General features: G+C 29.9%; 1 protein-coding gene across 1 annotated transcript; it reads right to left on the bottom strand.

Annotated features, from left to right (window-relative positions):
• Positions 1 to 15,118: 15,118 nt before the first annotated feature.
• LOC136079153 (E3 SUMO-protein ligase KIAA1586-like) lies at positions 15,119 to 16,609 on the bottom strand. The gene has a single exon (XM_065794873.1). The coding sequence runs from the start codon at positions 16,607 to 16,609 to the stop codon at positions 15,119 to 15,121; it is 1,491 nt and encodes a 496-aa protein (XP_065650945.1).
• Between the last annotated feature and the right edge of the window lie 2,946 nt (positions 16,610 to 19,555).

The raw sequence follows: 19,555 nt of genomic DNA, 5'->3' as shown, positions 1-19,555 counted from the left end.
GCTACACCACAGCTGCTTATTTACTTATACAACGACAAATTTATTGACATACAAAGTTAATCTGCTTTACTACAAATTAGACACTAGTTGCTTGATACCGCTTGATTTTCTGGCTTGTCATTTTTAATGAGCCCGAGTAAGGCAATATGACTGTCTTATCGTTGAGTCTCTGAAGCAATTGGACTTCAAAAGATTAAGTGCTCTTTCCGGTGTGCCGCTGATTATTAGGTTGAGGGTTGTTTTAGGTAATACGAATCACTATTGCGATAAGTCGGGAAGGTTACCAACTGATTCAAATATAATTTTGCAAGGCATGTTTGAAATTTAAAGTCTTAAGAACATTCATAGATCATGAGGCCAACAGTTGCCACACCTAAACTTGTGGCTAAAATATAAATTGTTATAAAAAAGCATTACCAGAGCCACAACCACCGGGGAGCCAGGGGGCCTTGGCTAATTGCTACCTTAGGGTAAGATGTGGTGAACCTGTTACGGGGCCAATCCGTTAATTAAACAACTCAGCTTGAATATAATAATACATAAAAATTAAAAAAATTATTCACTAGGTTATCCGTAATTTTTCAATTGATATTAGTTGAATATTATTAAACAAATATTTTATATATTTTCATTCCATATTTTCTAAATATCGCGAGTAAATGTTGAAGTTGAAATATATTTTTCTGCTTAATGCTTATCGTCACAAAATATTCCAAATATGCAATGTTTTGACCATAAAGTATATTTTTTTCCATTGATCGATGTCAGTATTTTTAAAACAACAATTTAAGTTATTAAGTTGTTTTCTGTTTGTTTTTTTTGAAATCGTCACGTAAAAATAAAGAATCATTACAAAAATATAGAGGTCTTTTGCAGCTGATTCTGATTACCCAATTTCATCTAGTGGTTTAATTCTAAAAATTAACACTGGAGAAGACCTTTTTTTTTTTTTTTTTTTTTTTATTTTTATTTTAGGTGCCCCAAGAAGTCCTAACGGTCTTGTCACAGAGCACCGCGGAAGTGCATATAACCAGGAAGTTCACGCCTCCTTCCTTACCGTGACGCGAAAATTTGTCCAGAGGTCGTTTCGAACCTGGATCTCCTGCTTATAAAGCAAGCGCTCTAACCACTGCGTCACGGCCGCAGTAACCACTGCGTCACGGCCGCAAAAAGACCTTTGTTGTGTTTGTGCAGTTGTTTGGGGAGAGGAAATGAAGATTGGCTCAAATGTTTAAGTTGCAATCAGTGGCCATGTGAAGGATGTTTTAGAGTTGATAGATGTGCAAATTGCGTGCAAAGGACATAAAAATGTCTTGTAAAATCTTTAAATATTAATTTCCCTGTTATGTAATCATAATTTTTATTATTGCTTTAACGAGCTATTTTGTGCGCTAGCGCTGTTAGACGGTTTTGATTTATGCTACAATCATTGTTTGATAATTTCACAAATAATAGTTTAACAATCGATGTCCTTTTAGACGTTCTAGAGATAAGAATATTAACTTTTAGTAATTCTATCTTAACGTTGTCTGTAGACTACCAGTAGCTGCTTCACTAATTCTATATAACAATTGATTCCTTTTAGACGTTTTATACGCAATGTTATATTTCATAATAAGGTCATTTAATGGTTCTAAAATTTGATCAGTACAAAAATTCTAGATTGATGTTGAGGTTGTACTAGAATCACGTGAATACATATAGTTTTAGGAGTAAATGTAAGTTTACCATATTTAACCAGCTGCAGGTGTCATGTGGTGACAATATTTGATGAACTACATTTGAACTTAGTTTTAATACAACTCCTACATGAAGGAGTTGTACTAAAAATTAAGTTATCAAGTAGTGGTGGATATATACATATATATATATATGACAATACAATATATTGTCATATATATATCCACCACTTGACACCTGCAGCGGGTTGAATATAGTAAACTTACCTTTACAAAAAAGAATATGGTAAACTTACTTTTATGAATATGGTAATTACCATATTCATAAAAGTAAGTTTACCATATTCATATTAGTAAAGGTAAGTTTACTATATTCAACCCGCTGCAGGTGTCAAGTGGTGGATATATATATGACAATACATTGTATTGTCATATATATATATATATCCACCACTACTTGATAACTTAATTTTTAGTACAACTCCTTCATGTAGGAGTTGTATTAAAATTAAAATATGTATACATATGTAAAGATGAGTTTATGTAAACTTATCTTTACATATGTATGCATATTTTTAAAATGAATTTATATCCTGAAAATTTCTTTTGTTAATAAAACTTTGTTAATTTATTAATTGATTACCAGCCACCATTAGAATAAACTGGTTCTTTTTCTGATCTGATGTTATTCTGAAACTTATTTGCAAAGGTTCAATTGGACTATCTGTTTGAAAAAAATTGTTAGTCAAAAAAATTGCAACAAAACCAAATTTTGTTTGGCGTTGCTGAGGCGTTACTAATAGCGATTGCAATCACTATTTTCAATACCGCCCATTTTTATTGTCCTGAAATCCTGGGATTGTCTAAATTCAATCCCAAAATAAAATGTAATAAATAAAGTATATAAGAATAACAACAACTTATGCATATCAATAAAATAATTTTGATTCAGCATAAAATTGCAGAAAGTAATTGTATTTTCAGTTGTACAATAAAAAAAATTTATCAAAAAGGTTTGGTTTAGAGTTAAAAAAAAGTAAAAGTCTTTGCAATATTTGAATGTTTAAAATGTGTATATACTATTTTTATTAGTATATACACATTTTAAACATTCTATTCACTATCATCAAAAGAGATTCGGGATATCCATAAACTCCATAAAGTTTTACTAATAAACAAAAGAAAAAAGAAAATAGTCTTCCTTCACACAGCCTTATGTTAAGTAAAAAATCAAATAGCTCATTAAGTTTAATGAAAATCGCCGCGTAGAAAAATATAAGATATTCTACATCTGGACTTGCTAGCCGCCACTATTCTTTCGCCGCCAATTCTGTTAACAGCCAATAACTGCCAGTTGTTTACTTATAGCCAAGATTAGCCGCTATTTCAATTAAAATTTAACTCCCGCCGAAATTAAAATTTAAGTGCCGCTAAAATGATTTATTTAAAATCAAGGAGGTATAATAGACTGGAGGGAGAACGAAGTTAAAATACGTCATTTCTCAGTAGTCGGTAAAATGCGAACTGCAAACCCGTAAAATACGAACTTTTTTTGCGACCCATAATTCTATTGGTTGTTAATGATTTAATGTTTTTCATTTTCCGTTTGCCGTTAAATTATTTATTTTACTATATATTTTATGGACTTCAAGCAGAAACATAAACTATATTTTGTTTAAAAGAAATACAATCTAATTTAAGTAAAATGTATCAAATTACACTGTATTTAATTTGATTTAAAAAATTGACGAGCAAAGGTCTTTTTAAATATCATAACTGTTGTGGTCATTAAAATACAATGTCTTGGTTCGCAAAAATGTTTGCATTTTACGGTTTGCAGTTCACGGATCGCAGTTCGCATTTTACCGACTTTCTCATTTTTCAAGGAACAGTTTTAGTAGTTAACATAATTTTCTATTAAACACCGCGTAACTATCATAATTTAAAGTTACCAATCATATTCCACTTTTAACAAAAATTATCCAATGATGTTGTTTCAAAACGTAAAAAGCAACTAAAGCATTGCAAATAAAAAATGGAAGTTTAAAAAATTCGCAAACAATGCTTAGAGTTACAATATTTAGAGTTGAAGTTTATTGTTATTTTTTGTTTGTTGCTCTTTTTGAACAACAAATAATAAATTTCTAGATTAGGATTAAATTAATAAATGTTTATATAAGAACTGATTGTGTTTTTGCCGGATTTATAAAAAGGTATTTTATATTTCTATATTTAGAAAATAGCAATTTGTTTTTAAATTCAGCAAAAATACTACAACACAAAATAAAGTTCTAGGGAAATATAATAAATTCCTTGGCATAAAAACATTCTTTAAGAACGTAATAAAGTTGAGATTCAAAACTTTGATATTTATACCTAGAAGGACAGAGTGACCTAAAACGAGCACCTTTTCAAGAAATGATAAAATCAACTCGCTGTAACTAATCGAAAATTATAAACAATTTGTTTTCAAAAAATTCTATATATGTTCTATAATTAAACATCAGATAATAAATGGTGTAATTATGCTTTACGTTAAAAAGCAACCGTTGAACAAAAAAATGCTAGGACCCCATTTTACCGTGGAGTTAGCCTAAAATTGGCCCCTTAATTTCTGAATTAAACCTGATTATTAATCAATAATTGACTATAACTTATTTGTAGATGATACATAATCTTCTGCTCACTATTCACATTAAAAATTGACACTCTGAGTAAAGAAAAATTGACAATAACTACAATTATAGTCAAACTAAAAAATATTTAGCTCAATAAAATTTCAAAAGTGCTACTTTCAAATATTCCTTTTGCTAAAAAATACCAATCAAAAAAACTATTTTTTGGATGGTTTTCTTAAATGTTTATGGTCGGCTGCCCAATATTCTACAGTTAAATTTATAATAATTATTGTCCTAGCATAAGATTTGATACGGGCTAATCTCACTTTTAGGGCCCGTTTTAGACAACTCTCCTCTATCAAGGTATTCAAAAAACGATTACTTTACGTAGATCATGATTATTGTTGTGATTATAAAACCACTCGATAGTTGGATCATTTGTTAAAAATTCAAGTCAACTTTTAAGAGAGTAATTCATCATCATTACAGCTTACAAAGGTTACAAACAAGATTTCAAAATTTTTTCTTTTTTTTATTATACCTCCTTGGTAAAATCTATAGTTTTGTTTATTTTAATACTACACTGAAATATATTCAATTAAAACCTAATTCAGAAATGATTTCCTTCATACTTTTGCTCGCTCTTGTTTGGTAATTTAATAATTTTAATCTTTTATACTTTTATAGTATTTGCCTTTGCATACAAGACCACCTTCTTTCCAGAAAAATCTTATTTTTTGCTTTTCAGTGTACATTTATTTCTGTTTAAACAGAGTTTTTATATGAAAAGATCAATACATAATAAAATCTTATATCATCATGAAGCAAATGAAAGTTTATCTTAAAATATTTCAAGATTTAACGATAAACTTTTAAAGTTTGACCTTTTAAAAAATGCTTTAGAAATATTATTGAGAATTAATAAGAAGATGGTCGAAATTTAGATTAAAAAAATTATTATTGCAAACTATGTTAGGAAATTAAAAAAGCCAAGTTAGATAATAACGGACCTTCCACTTGTCTAAAATTCTTTCAGTAAAAAGTTTATCATCTAGTGGAAATATGAAAAATCATTTGTTTTTAGTACTGTTATTACCAACTTCAACTAAATCGACTAAAAATTGACTGATCGAAAGTCGAAATTACTCTACTGAAAAATTTAATAGTCAATTTAATTGACTATAGACTTCCTACTAATCGACTAAAATTAGTTGATTAGTAGGAAGTCGATTTAGTCGAGTAAAAATCTATAAAATCCTTTTATCTTTTCGTTCTATTTAACTTTTTAATCTTTAATTTTTGTTTGTTCATATAATAACAAGGCATGTACTATTACAACTATTACCTAGGTTTTTGTTTACTCTCTAAAATTTTTATCTAATTCATAGCATGTTAGCATTATTTATGCTATTTCGAAATGCTCTGTGGGAAGACCGTAAACACTTCTTGGAACACCTTAATAACTACACACAAAAAAAAAAGTTATGCCTAACTAAACTTTTGGTTATGTGTTTCATTAAATTTTTTTTAATTTTATTTACTCAATGCTTTTAATTTATATAAATACTTTCATACAGAGCCGCTGCAAGATGGCTTGGGGCCCTGGGGCAAAATTAGGCTGTGAAGCTCTAAAATCTACACAATCGCATTGTAAAATGATTGTAAAAACTATGCCAGGGCGTATGCTATCTTAAACACAAAAAAATGCTGCATCCACTCCTTCTTTGATATATAGCAAGTATTTCATGCATTTCCTAAATCATTGGGGTCTGGGAACAAGTTATCCCGTTGTCGGAGTGGCCCTTCTTTTATATTGTTTTGCTCCATTAATATTAAATATTATAATGTTAAAAAAATAGAAGGCGAATATAAATTACTTTACTATTTTTTTTTAATTTTTTTCAAAAGAATGAAACATTCCTATATTTTGACAAAATTGGCTTTTAGTTGATTTCAAAAATGTATTAGTCGATTTTAGTTGACTCAAGTCGAATTATTTAATAGTCGTAACAACACTAGTTTTTGTCACTGATAAAATCTTTACCAAAGAAAAAAAAATAACAATATGTTATGAAATTCATGCAGCGCAAGTAGGTATGCGTCAACAGTAAAGTTTGATATTACTTGTGACGTTGTACTTGGTTTTGTACCGATGTGTTGTTGCTGAACCTTGTAGAAAGAACCGGTTTCTTAAAATTTTTGAATAAAACTTTGATATAGTAACTCTATCACGTTCATCATTGACATGTGGAGCTTTAATTAATATGTTCAAAGCATTCAAGACCAGTGTAAAGAATTTTTTGAAATTCTCAAATGCAGCCTCTTTACCATTTGATTGCTGGACAGTTAAATACAAAAAAACTATCGTTTATTGGTGTAAAGTGTTCAGTAATAAAAAGTGAATTGAATGGAAAATTTTTCATTTTAGCTTGTGCATCACTAGAAAACCACGCTGCAAAAAATATTGCAGGGTTTAAAGCACATTTCATGAAGGATGTTATTAAAGATAACAGTACGGGGAGTTACATTAGTATAATGTTCATGATGGCGCTGCAAAAATGATAACTTCTAAACTGCTGGGTTGTGAAGAACCTCAAAGTTGCTTAGTGTGTAAAGAACCTCAACGTTGCTTACATGTGCTGAATTTACTTTTCTTATGATCTCAACAAATGTTCTGAAACTATAGTATTGCTTAAGAAATGTCGTAATATTGTAATATGCTTGAACTTCTAATCAATTTCGTATTAATATATATATATATGTATATATATATATATTGTAAGGTCAGGTGTATGGTCTCCATGATCACCATGCTAGTGGTAATATGTAACCCAGTGCAACCTGTTCCATGCTCTTTTGCCCTTTAGGATTCGCTTTTTAAGCAAAAGCTAGAAGGAGTATAATTCTTGTAATCAGTACTATTTAATATCAGTCATGCTTATGGTAATTTTTTTTTTTTACTTTTCTTATTTTTTTAGTTTATTTATTTTTTGTGTGTGTCTTTTATATAGTTGGAGATGTCTTAGTAACTGTGTTAGCTAATATGTAATTTGCTTTATATCTATGTTTGTGTTCTGTCTAAACATCTGGCGTTGTGTTGAACTGTAAGTTGCAATCTGACTACATGTGTTCTGTCTGAACCTCTGGCGCGGTGTTCATTCACCCGTAAGTTACTTTATGTATGTCTGTCTTGTGTCTTAATCTCTGGCGCGGTGTTGGTTCACCCGTAAGTTACTTTAAATGTGTATGTTTGTGTTCTGTTTTAATTTCTGGCGCAGTGTTTACTCACTCGTTAAAGTGACTAAACTTTATTCACTCGTTAAAGTGACTAAACTTTATTCACTCGTTAAAGTAACTAAGTAAATTTATGAATGTTTGTGTTCCGTTTAAATCTTTGATGCAGTGTGAGCTCAGTAACTAACTACTTACTTAAACTATAAAACCTATGTTCACCTTAGTCTCTAATATTTTGTTAGATGCAGTGTTTTTCCTTATGTATTTTCAAAATGCCTTGTCTGAAGTTTAAGAGTTCTGTTTTCAGGAAGAAACTCCTTTTAACTACTCCAGATTAGGTCAAGTTCAGGATCACAATGATCAACCTGCTAATGGTATCATGTAACCCAGTATTACCTTTCTAATGCCTTACTGCTTTTTAGGGTGTGCATTTTTAGGCAAAAGCTAGGAGAAACAAACTCCGACTTAAAATTCCCTGCGCTTGGGCTCTTGGTTGAATTAAGACTGGGGACAGTGTCTCGATAAAAATATTCATTTTGGACAGATGTTAGCTGCATCCAGCTAAAAATCCCCTGCCTTCGGGTTCTTGGCTGAGTAAAGGCTAGAGATGGTGTCTCGATAAAAGTACTCATAACTATTGGCCTGGGTTATTGGGCTGATGTTAAGTGCATCTAGCTACTGTCTTGTAAAAGACCTCCTAGGCAAAGATTTTAGAGGTAAGCAGAATAATTCTGCTAACCAGCCTCAAACCCCTTGTTCATCTATTAGGCTGGCGTAGACGTAAACCTGTATTAGATTGTTTCCTGCCTAGAATGATGAATGTTAGATCTTCTTAATTCTATTCATAGGTTTTTTCCTGTGCCTGCTCGATAGAAGTAACTCTCCCTGTCATCTCCTAATGAGGTCACAGCTCTAAAGCTCAGTTGAATGATTCTAAGACCATCTGGTAGTAAGGTTTCCCGAACTCTGTGGTAGCTTTTAGAGAGACTAATTCCATCAACAGCTGCAAAGTATCAGAGTATTAACAATGCCATGTTGCGCATGGATGGTGCCCCTTTTATTACTTTTGGTCCGCATTTTCAAGGTCGCATAAGGAATCTTATGTTACAACGTAGAATTAATCATTAGGAAATAGACAAATGCATAAATCGTTGCTTAGAAGGCCGTGCTCTGTTTATGAATGAGTCAAATTCTCATTTTAATTTTAACTTAAATTATGAAAAATTTAACCCAAAATTTTAAACATAAATAACCATCTCCATAACCTAACTGTTTTAATATAGTTTTAACAAGTATTTGCGGTCTGCAAAGCAACTTTTCATCAATTAAGCCTTACCTCTTGTAATATTTTTTCAGACTTGATTGCTCTTAGTGAGACTAGTTTAAATTCCGCTTTTCTTTTTTCAGATCTCAGTGTTGACGGGTACTATCCTTTGATTCGCAAAGACTCCAATAGTCAAATGCTTAGCGTAAAATAGGTAAATTAATGGTAAATTAATGGGTGTAAATACGCATTAATTTACCTATTTGCCATGAAATCAGGTTTGAATCCTCAGGCAATTTTTTTAAGTTTTTCCACTTAGCACCTCTTCACTCTATCATTTATGATGTTGTTGTTGCCAATATTGTTGTTATTGGTGACTTTAATGCTCATCACACTGAATTGCTTGGCTCTAAAGTCACTAGCCACTAAAGTCTGTAACCTTAATTATTTACCTTCAATCCTTGATTTATGACTTGTCTCTGACCGTAGTTTGTATTTAGTTTCCATTTTCTCCCTTAGGTGGTTTTGACCATGCAATAATATCTATAACAATATTTTAACTCGTACTTCTTTTTCAGACTCACCCTATAATTGCACTACTTGCTTCTATCCATAAGTTGACTGGGATTCTTTTCTTGATTTTTTTCGTGACATTTCTTGGGTTGAATTTTTTTTTTTCTAAGCTGATAAATGCGCTTTTTACGTAACTTCCTAGATTGAGGGAGTAATGAAAGCTTTTGTTCCTCGTTGTCGGTTTCAAGTCTAGCCTCATTCTTCTCCATGGTTTTCTTCTTGTGCAGTTACTATATCTAATTGTAATCATTTTTTTTTTAATCTTTTTTAAAAGAACAACTCTCTTAAGAACAAATGGCTTTTTATTTTTTTAATAAATCAGTGTAAAAAGGTGCTGTCTGATGCTAAGCTCCATCATTCACAGTTCACTAAATCTTGCATTTTATCTCAGAAGTTAGGCTCTAGAGATTTATGGAAAATCTTTAGCAGCGTCAATAATAAAGGTAGGTCCAACATTCCATCTCCCATTTATGGTGATCACTCATTTATGATTGATCTTATTACCTCTCCCAAGAATAAGACTGAACTATTTGCAAAGAACTTTTCTTCTAATTCGACTCTTGAATTTTATAGCCATTTTCTTCCTTCCGTTTCAATTAAACAGGTTAACCAATTGTTAGATTTTCAAATCACTGTAGCATCTGTTGCTTAAGTCATACCTTAATTAAACTTTTTTACGTCTTGTGGTTCAGACAACATTCTTGACACATTCTTACAAAATTGTTTTCCAGAATTCTCTTCAATTCTCTCTAAAATATTTAATAAGGGCTTGACTGAGTCTTGTTTTTCTGCATGCTGGAAAATGGTATCTGTTGTTCCTCTTTTCAAAAACTTCGGAGAGCATTCTGACCCCTTCAATTATCATTCAATCAGCCTTTTTTTTGTTATTAGAAAGGTCTTTGAGTCTTTTTGAAAAAAATTTTTGTTGTTATTAATCAACTGGGATTTTAATGTTATTTTTTTATTGCATATTAATAATCAAGTTGCTTTGTTTCTCTAACGTTAGGTCCATAAATTACATGCTTGACGGAGATATATTAAAAATTCATCTTGTGCGTTATTAAAAATGTATTTAAGTTACTCATCAAAATTTATTTTTCTTGTAAGAAGTTACTTTGTTAACCTTTATTTTCCGATGTAAACTTAGTTTTAAAATTTTATACTCTTGTGTAGCTGCTTATAGGGAAAGCTCCCAGATTCGACAGCCATCATATCGGCTTTTATTGTATGAGCATCGGCCTTAACCAATTTGTAACTCATTTGTACTTTTTTGACATCTGAAAAATTGTTACACATATTACTCACTCACTTTTTAAAAAATTATGCTTTTGTTAATTGCATTAAAATCCAGATTACGATTAAGATTAATGAAAATAAAATAAAACAATTTAACTTATAATGAGATTGAATTTAAAAAGGGATAACAATAGCAGTAATTTATTTTAGTCTATATATTTCTTGCATCGTAAAAGTCGTTAAACAGTAAAAAACAAAAATCTATTAAAATAACGTCTAAAGAATTATAGACTATAACTTCACAATAATAAAGAAAAGACCCAAAAATAAATTTAAACTTAATTTGAAATGTGCTAAAAAGTATTTGTCAATAAAACAATTCTCGCTGTCTTTAATTATCCAGCGTAAAATTTCATAACAAAAAAAACAACAACACAGTAACAAAAATTAAACATTGAAATCTTATCATAAACATAAACAGAATTTTTTTGTTCACTTTTTTATCAAAAAAATTTTTGCTTTATAAAAAATTTTTTTTACAAAAAAATTAGTCATAAAAGTTAAAATATAGTAAATTTAAAAAGTAAAGAAGTTGAACAGTGTTCCATTTTACCCCAAGTCTCCTGTACCTAGTCACCCCATCACTAGAAGGCATGAGAAAATCTTTGTTTTATATAGTTCTTTTATATAACCACATGCTAATCATATTTTTCACGAATTAAATTAGACATTAATGATTAATTAAAATCTATAAACATAAAAATATATACAAACAACGCATAAATATCTAATATTAATGATGTCTTTAAAATCCAGGAAACTTGTTAGGTTTGTACATATTCACAAATAACTTGAAAAAAAATACTGTTACTTATTTAGTTTACTTTTTACTATTATTTTTTTTGTGTAACATTTTGTTACAAAAAAAACAATATTAACAAGTAAACGAAATATTTACTCTTAACTTAATTTTTTATTATATTGCAATTATAAAAACTTAATTTTAACTTTATATAGATTTTATAAAATTGCTAAAAAACCCCCTAAAACATACTTTATTGTTCTTATCCAAGATCAGAGAAAAACCGCAGGAACATATTTCATACGGTAGATGGTAAAATGTATTAGCGAAATTACAAAAGTTTTTGACATTTGCTTATGACTAACATTTTTTGCAGATGTGGGATCAGACGTTGGGAACATTACTACAAATAAAATTTTATTTGTAGTAATGTTCCCAACGTCTGTACCAATTTTCAGCTTTATGCGAATAATTGCAATTTTATTACTAATATTAATATTATAAAATTTTATATATTTTGTGCGGCCGTGGCGCAGTGGTAAGAGCGCTGGCTTTTTAAGCAGGATATCCAGGTTGGAAACAAGCTCTGGACATATTTTGTAAGGAAGGAGGCGTGAACTTCCTGGTTATATTCACTTCCGCGGTGCTCTGTGACAAGACCGTTAGGACTTCTTGGGGCACCTAAAAAAAAATTACTATTACTTCCCAGCAAGCACACAACGTTGAAACAACGTTGAAATAACGTTGATCAACGTCGATCAACGTTATTTCAACGTTGTTTCAACGTTGTGTGCTTGCTGGGTTACCACTAATTTTTTCGTATATTTTGACCGGATCATAGTTTTTGTTATTTTTTTAATGCTGTTTCTAATGAAAGTTTTTATTTTGAACAATTAGTTTATAAACTTGATATTTTAAAGCCAGAAACTCAGAAATTTTTTTCTAGACTCAGAAAGCTTTTACTTTCATTAGTAAATAATTTCTTTGACAATAAGTGAAATTTAACAAACGAATCAATTTAATGAATGAATAAATCCTTAGAGTGGGTATATCTTTCTAATGTTAATAAACTATCCCTTCTTTTATAAAGCACCTGAGAGTAAACGCTTAAACAAAAAAAATTTGACAACAAAATTTTTTCAAAATAGTAAATTAAAATCTTTTTAAATTTACTTTTTGTTATAATAGTTTTTTTTTATGTTCTTTATTACAATATTTATAATACAGATACGAAAATATATATATAAAAAAAGTTAACAAGTCAAGATATCATTAAGAAATAAAGAATAAAAATAATTATAAAGAATGCGGATACTCAAAGAAGACCATCAGATCTTGTCACAGAGCAACCGCTATTGAAAAAATTATTTACTACCCAGCGGGCACACGACGTTGGAATAACGTTGAAATAACGATGATCAACGTCGATTAACGTTATTTCAACGTTATTCCAACGTCGTGTGCCCGCTGGGTATAAATCACTGAATATAATCAATATAATTTCATTTCCAGACTGAATATAATGCATTTCCAGATTGTTGAAAAAGTCGTGCAAAAGGACCTAGAAAAGCCATACGATGGTTATAGATGTGTGTTAAGCCAAATTACCGAAATTCGGTTTACGTTTCTGACAACAAAAAACGCCAAGCCACTGCCAATTAAGGTTTACGTATTCCCCAGATAACACAACATTTTGGCCCGACGTCGGAATTTAGTAATCGGGCTACCAAACTCAATAGGACGTCCTGCCTACGTCGATATCTTTATGTCGGGCTAACCAATTAATTAATTACGTCTTACCTACTTCGGTAGGATAACGATGGGCCAGCCAAAATATTTTAACCGCCTGCCTACCTCTATACGATCAGCATTAATGCTTTGCACTTCGTATTTCGCTTCTATATAAAGAATTTCTTTTTAAACTTTCCATTTATATATAGAACTTATATTTATATTATATTTCTATATTATATTTATATTATATATAGTTATATGTTATATTTATTAATAATATATTATATTTATATTATATTTCTATTTCAATATCGAATTTCTCGAAAGATAGAAAAAGAACTGATCTTTTAAAGTAAGAGTTCTTCAAAGAAATGATGACTAGCAAGTATGTTGTTTAATAATTTCTTTGAAATATATTTTGTATTATTATTTTTGATTAAATCAATAAAATTTTAAACGTTTTCTTGCTCAATATTTATAAACTTTTAAGTATAAAAACCAATATTTAATATTGGTATTATATTATACAGTAATTATATAATATTGGTTATTACACCATATAACTTAATATAACAAAAAATATTGGTTCTATATGTCATTTGTTATGAAAACCAATGTAATTATATTGATTTTCGTATATAATATTTAACATATTTATATATAATATATGAATTTCGTATATAATATACTATATAATATTGGTTTTCATACAAAAAACTTTATAAATGTTTAGTAAAAGAGAAATATCGAGTAAAAGTAAATATTTATATAACTTTATATATATAAAGGTGGTTTACTTAAATTAAACCACTTTTCTTTTTTTGATATAAATATAAATATAAACCACGTATGTGTTTATATTTATATTTATATATGTGTATATATATATATATATATATATATATATATATATATATATATATATATATATGTATATATATATATATATATATATATATATATATATATATATATATATATACAGTGATTATGTCAAAAAATTTATCAAACTGTGAGCAGTGATATTTTGTTAAAAATTTTTTTATTTTTTTAATATTAATATTTCCATCAAAATATTATTGTTGTCAGAGTGGCAGACTAAGTCAAGAATATTTAACTATTGTTCATATTCTTTGCAACAATAATGTAATAGGATAAAAGAGAATAAAAAATAATTCAACGAGGTGAAAATCACTTTTATTTTATTCATTCATTTCAAGAGATACAAAATTTACATAAAAAGAAACTGAACATAACAAAAAATTGTGAAATTTCATATATTAGTAAATATTATTGTTATAAAGTAATTATATTATTTAAAAGATTTCCAAATAGCTAATTAATTTTCAGTATATTCGTTCGGTTTAGATTTTTTAACCCTTGTATCACCTGCCGAGTTATGGTTCCTCAACCAAGTTTTTACATAGGGAACTGCGTTCCAATTTTCCAATGGACGACAAACTAAGTTTGATGTCATCAAATTTGATACTGTCTGCACTGTTAATCTGGCTCTTATATCAGTAATTATAATGTTCATCAATGAAAATCCTCGTTCTGCTTCAGCACTGCTAACGGCAACCGTATTAACCAAATTTTTTGCTTTTTGAATGTTTTCTGCAATTTTACTAATTTGTTGATGGCCATTGTTTATTACATTTTCTACATAATCACGGAAATCATTCTTATCGATATCAAAATTAAAAAATTTTTGAAATTTATCAAAATTATTTTCGGCCTCTATCCACGGAACTACAATATCTTCAATTTTCCATGTGCTCGGCTATAGCAAATTGGCTAGTTCATAAATAATGCTATTATCAATATTTTTTTGTTACCATTTAATCCGAGATGAGAACAATCCATCAATCTTAATTTCATATTTTTTATGATGCTGTCAATAAGGGAATCTCTGGGAAGATTTCCATACATTCTGTTTTCGACGAAGATAATGTTTTTGAATGTTTCAGAGTTTATAACTTCATCCACTTTTTTTTTCGTAATGACCGCGACGATCTTTGAGCATTTGAAAAGCTTTAATTGTTCTTCTAATCAGTTGATCTCCCCTGGCAACATTTATATTTCTAGCTTGAAGGGCATTAGATAGTAGAGAGCACTCCTGTAGGATGTCAATCATTAGAGCTAAATCTACTAGAAAACATTTGTTTTGTAGTCGTTTTGCCATTCCAGATATTTTTTGGTTAGAAGAGAACAACGTATACAAAGCAGGGTAGCTCCGCCATACAGCAAGTGCAGATCTTAGGCTGCACGCAGCCCATCTTGGTCCTAACACTCTTCCAATCTTAATTATATCCAAACTAAGCTCCTGGGAAATATCATTCAGTTCTTTTTGGTTTTTATTAGATTGATGAAAAATACAATATATTTTGTCCATGAAAACTTTAAAATGATTAACCTGTTTGATATCTTTTATGGAATCATCTAAAACAAGTTGTAGGCGGTGATTGAGACAGAGCCAAATAATAACATTTGGAAACATCTCTTTTATTCGTACGCTGACTCCAGATTTACAACCGAGCATTACGCTAGCACCGTCAGAACAGAATCCTATTAAATTCAGTTTTAAATAATTTGTATCAAATCCAACAGCAAGTAATACACCCAACAAACTTTGAAAAATAGTATTTGCATCTTGTGCGTCAAGTTCCACAACATCTACGAATATTATTGGGGATATTTCAGAAGATGCTACTGTAGAAGATTCTACTTTGATGAAAACTATAAGCGTTGATTTACTGGAAATGGTGGAAGCTTCATCAATAACAGTACAAATTTTTAAATTATTTTTAATAATTGATATAAACAATTCTTTTTTAGTTTCTTGCGCGATATGCTCTACTATCTTACTTGCACTATGTCGAGAATGAAATCCGGGTCCCATGTCCAACCCGTTTTTTACTTGAAGCTCTATTACACTTTCTATGTCTGAAAACGGACGATTTCTTTTCGCTAGACTGTAAACAGTGTTGAAGATTCTTGTAGTAGAACTAATAAATTTTTCGTTCATCTTATCGATGCATGCTGTAAAAGTTTGTTTTTTAAGTATCTTGGCATGTTCAACAGCTAGTTTGTCTGCTTTTGGTACAAAATTTTCACTCATTTTTTTTCTTAAAGATGCTTGTTGCACTATTTTGTCTTTCCCCGATGTCGTAACGTTACATTTTTTCCATTCCTGAGATATTAGTTTTGATTCCATTTCTAAACAATACTCACATCCCAATTTCTGATTACTGACAAATAGCCCATCATATTTAATTTTAAACTCCTTCAACTGTTTTGCATTCCAACAGCTTGGTAAGTTATTATTGTCTTCATTTTGGTAACTAGGAATCTCTAGTATTTCTTCCTGTAAAGTTCTTGAAACTGCTTCTACTTCTGTTATAGTCGACCTGCTATCATTACTTACTGATGTTTCTTCTCTTATTTTTTTCGAGAAATATGTGGTTAACATATTTTGTCTCTTCATCTACAAAAAATAAAATAGGTATTTAAAAGTTCATAAAAAGGTGAATATCAGACCAAAGTAATAACACTACAGTGTTGTTACTTTTATAACACTCTTTTAAGTTACATTTATAGTTTGTTACGTTTATAATTTATTGTTTGATTAACAAATAATCAAGCTATTATAAATAAAAATAATTTGGTTAAGTAATTCCAAATTTTAATCAAAGTAGTAATGCATCTAGAAAAAATACAATGGATATTTAAACAATGTCGTTTTTTTGTGAAATTTAATAATAATAAAAACAATAACAAATAATAACTGGTAACACAGAATCGAAGTTTATATTACATAAACATTATTGGATATTGGACTTTTTATTCCCTGTGTAATAATAATAAAATGACAAACATCACCAAAGCGATGCTTGACCAAATTTTGGTAAGCTACGTCACAAAGACAACGTTAGACAAAGCACAAGCTGAGCATGCATCTGAAATACAAACAATGAAAAACTCAAATAAAAGTATTTTAGATTTGTATAAATCAGATTATGAAAAGGAAATAAATCAACTAAAAAATGAAAACATACAATTGAGAACACAAATGACAAAACATGAAGCAAAACAAGCACAAATTGAAAAGACAGTTATTAGCAAACCAGTTGCATGGTCATCAATGGTAAAGAACAAGAAAATACACCTAGTAAATGCAGCAATAAATGAACAAAAAGAAAGAAATAAAAGAAAGAAAAATATAATCATATCAGGAATCCCAGCAACATCGAATGGGACTGATGAGGAATAACAAGCAGAAACTGAGCAACAAGTTAGCCAAATATTAAATCATATAGGAGCAATCACCAACCCAGTACATGTCAAAAGACTGAAATTTTTTCAAAGAAGCTCAACAGCAGGCCTACAAACCCAACCACCAAAAGCACGCCAGGAAAATATATTAGTGACGAGTCAGAAAGAAACCCAATATTAGCCAAGGCAAAGAAACTTGGGGATAAAACAAACCCACAGTTCAAAGGAGTTTATACTTCAACAGATATGACACAAGCAGAGCAATATGAAAATATGGAGCTCAGAAAATTAAGAGACACCAAAAATGCAGCAAGAAGACAAGATGATCCCTTTCGATATGCTATACGTGGAACCGGACTTGTCAAGTTTAAATGTAACGTTGAGAATGGAAAAAGAACTGAGCAGTACTAGCAAATACCTGCAACGTTTATACACGAATGCAACATCGCTTGGCAATAAAATGGAAGAATTTAAAATCTTGTGTAAATTAAAAAAAGCTAGTATAGCTGGAATCACTGAAACATGGTTTCAAAACTCATCCATTGTACAGATAGAAGGTTACAGGGTGTACAATAAAAATAGATCTGATGGACGGAAAGGTGGTGGAGTCGCCTTATACATTGAAAACAATCTCACATCATATGAAATAAGTATTGGTAATTAGGAAGCAAAATAGAACAAATATGGGCAGTCGTTGTAATTATGAATATTAAATACCTCATTGGATGTATATATAGACCAAGCAAACAAATAGACATGAATGATTTTAGACAAGTTATACACAATGCCAAAAGTAAAGTAGATGTTAAAATGTATGCAGATATACTAATACTAGAAGATTTCAATTTTCCGAACATTACCTGGAATAATGGATATGTTGAAAACGTAAATAGCAGTGAAATTTCAACAGAACACATTTTCATTGATATAATAAATGACGAATTCTTAATTCAGCATGTTAACTTTCCAACTTTTCAACTGTCAGACACAAAGGTAAAGAACACACTGGACTTAATTTTTACCAAAGATAGTAACAGAATATATGAGCTCCAATCACATGAAATTCTGGGTTGTGCAAACAAGGGGCACTTAGTACTTACATTTAAACTTGAATTAGACATAAACCAGACAAGCAGAACACCAAAATATAAATTTGACTACACCAGAGGAGATTACACAAAAATAGACAAAAAAGTTAATTCGATCAACTGGAGCTGCTGTTTTCACAATTTAACAACACAACAAATGAATGATACTTTTATATTACACATAAACTATCAGAGTAATTTATATATACCAAAGATTGATGTTAATGCAAAACATAAACACAAACGAAATCCATGGTTTAGTAATAAACTTAGAGCACTAGTTCGAATAAAAAAAGATCTAAGATACATAAATCTAGCAAACAAATGGAAAGATGCAGTACAAGTCAATGCGTACAAAACAATAACAAAATTAGTATCCAAAGAAGCCATATTAGCTAGAAAAGATTATGAAAGAAACCTGATTATAAAATCAAAATCTAATCCAAAACTTATTTTTAAATACGTAAACAGTTAGAGGAATACTAAGCAATTAATAAAAGCCATTTTGAATTCTAATGGTACTGTAACAAATGACCAAAGTGAGATCGCAGATATTCTAAACGACCAGTTTCACAGCGCCTTTGTAAACGAAAGCAGCATTATGTCAGAAATAGCAGATAAACTAATAAGTTGCACACTTGATCCAAACGATAATTTTATTGACTACATAGATATTTAAAATCGTCTTGAAAAATTAAATACAGACAAAGCTTGTGGTTTGGATAATTTACATCCTGTTTTACTAAAGCATTGTGCAAAATCATTGGCACTACCACTTACATTAATCTACAAATCATCTTACAATACATGTAACCTTCCTTTACAATGGCGCGCAGCAAATGTGACTCCAATTTTTAAAAAAGGATGTAAGCTAAACGCATCCAACTACAGACCTGTGTCAATCACATCAATAGCATGTAAAGCATTTGAAGGAGTTATAAGAAATGAAATGCAAAATTTTTTGACAACCATAATATAATCTCAAAATGCCAACATGGCTTCGTAAAACGGAGATCGTGTACAACAAATCTGTTAGAGACACATGATTTTATCAC

This window comes from Hydra vulgaris, chromosome 04 (genome assembly GCF_038396675.1).
Source record: "Hydra vulgaris chromosome 04, alternate assembly HydraT2T_AEP".
Classification (NCBI taxonomy): domain Eukaryota; kingdom Metazoa; phylum Cnidaria; class Hydrozoa; order Anthoathecata; family Hydridae; genus Hydra; species Hydra vulgaris.
The sequence above is the reverse complement of the archived record's forward strand: the minus strand, read 5'-3'. Positions and strand labels throughout refer to the sequence as shown.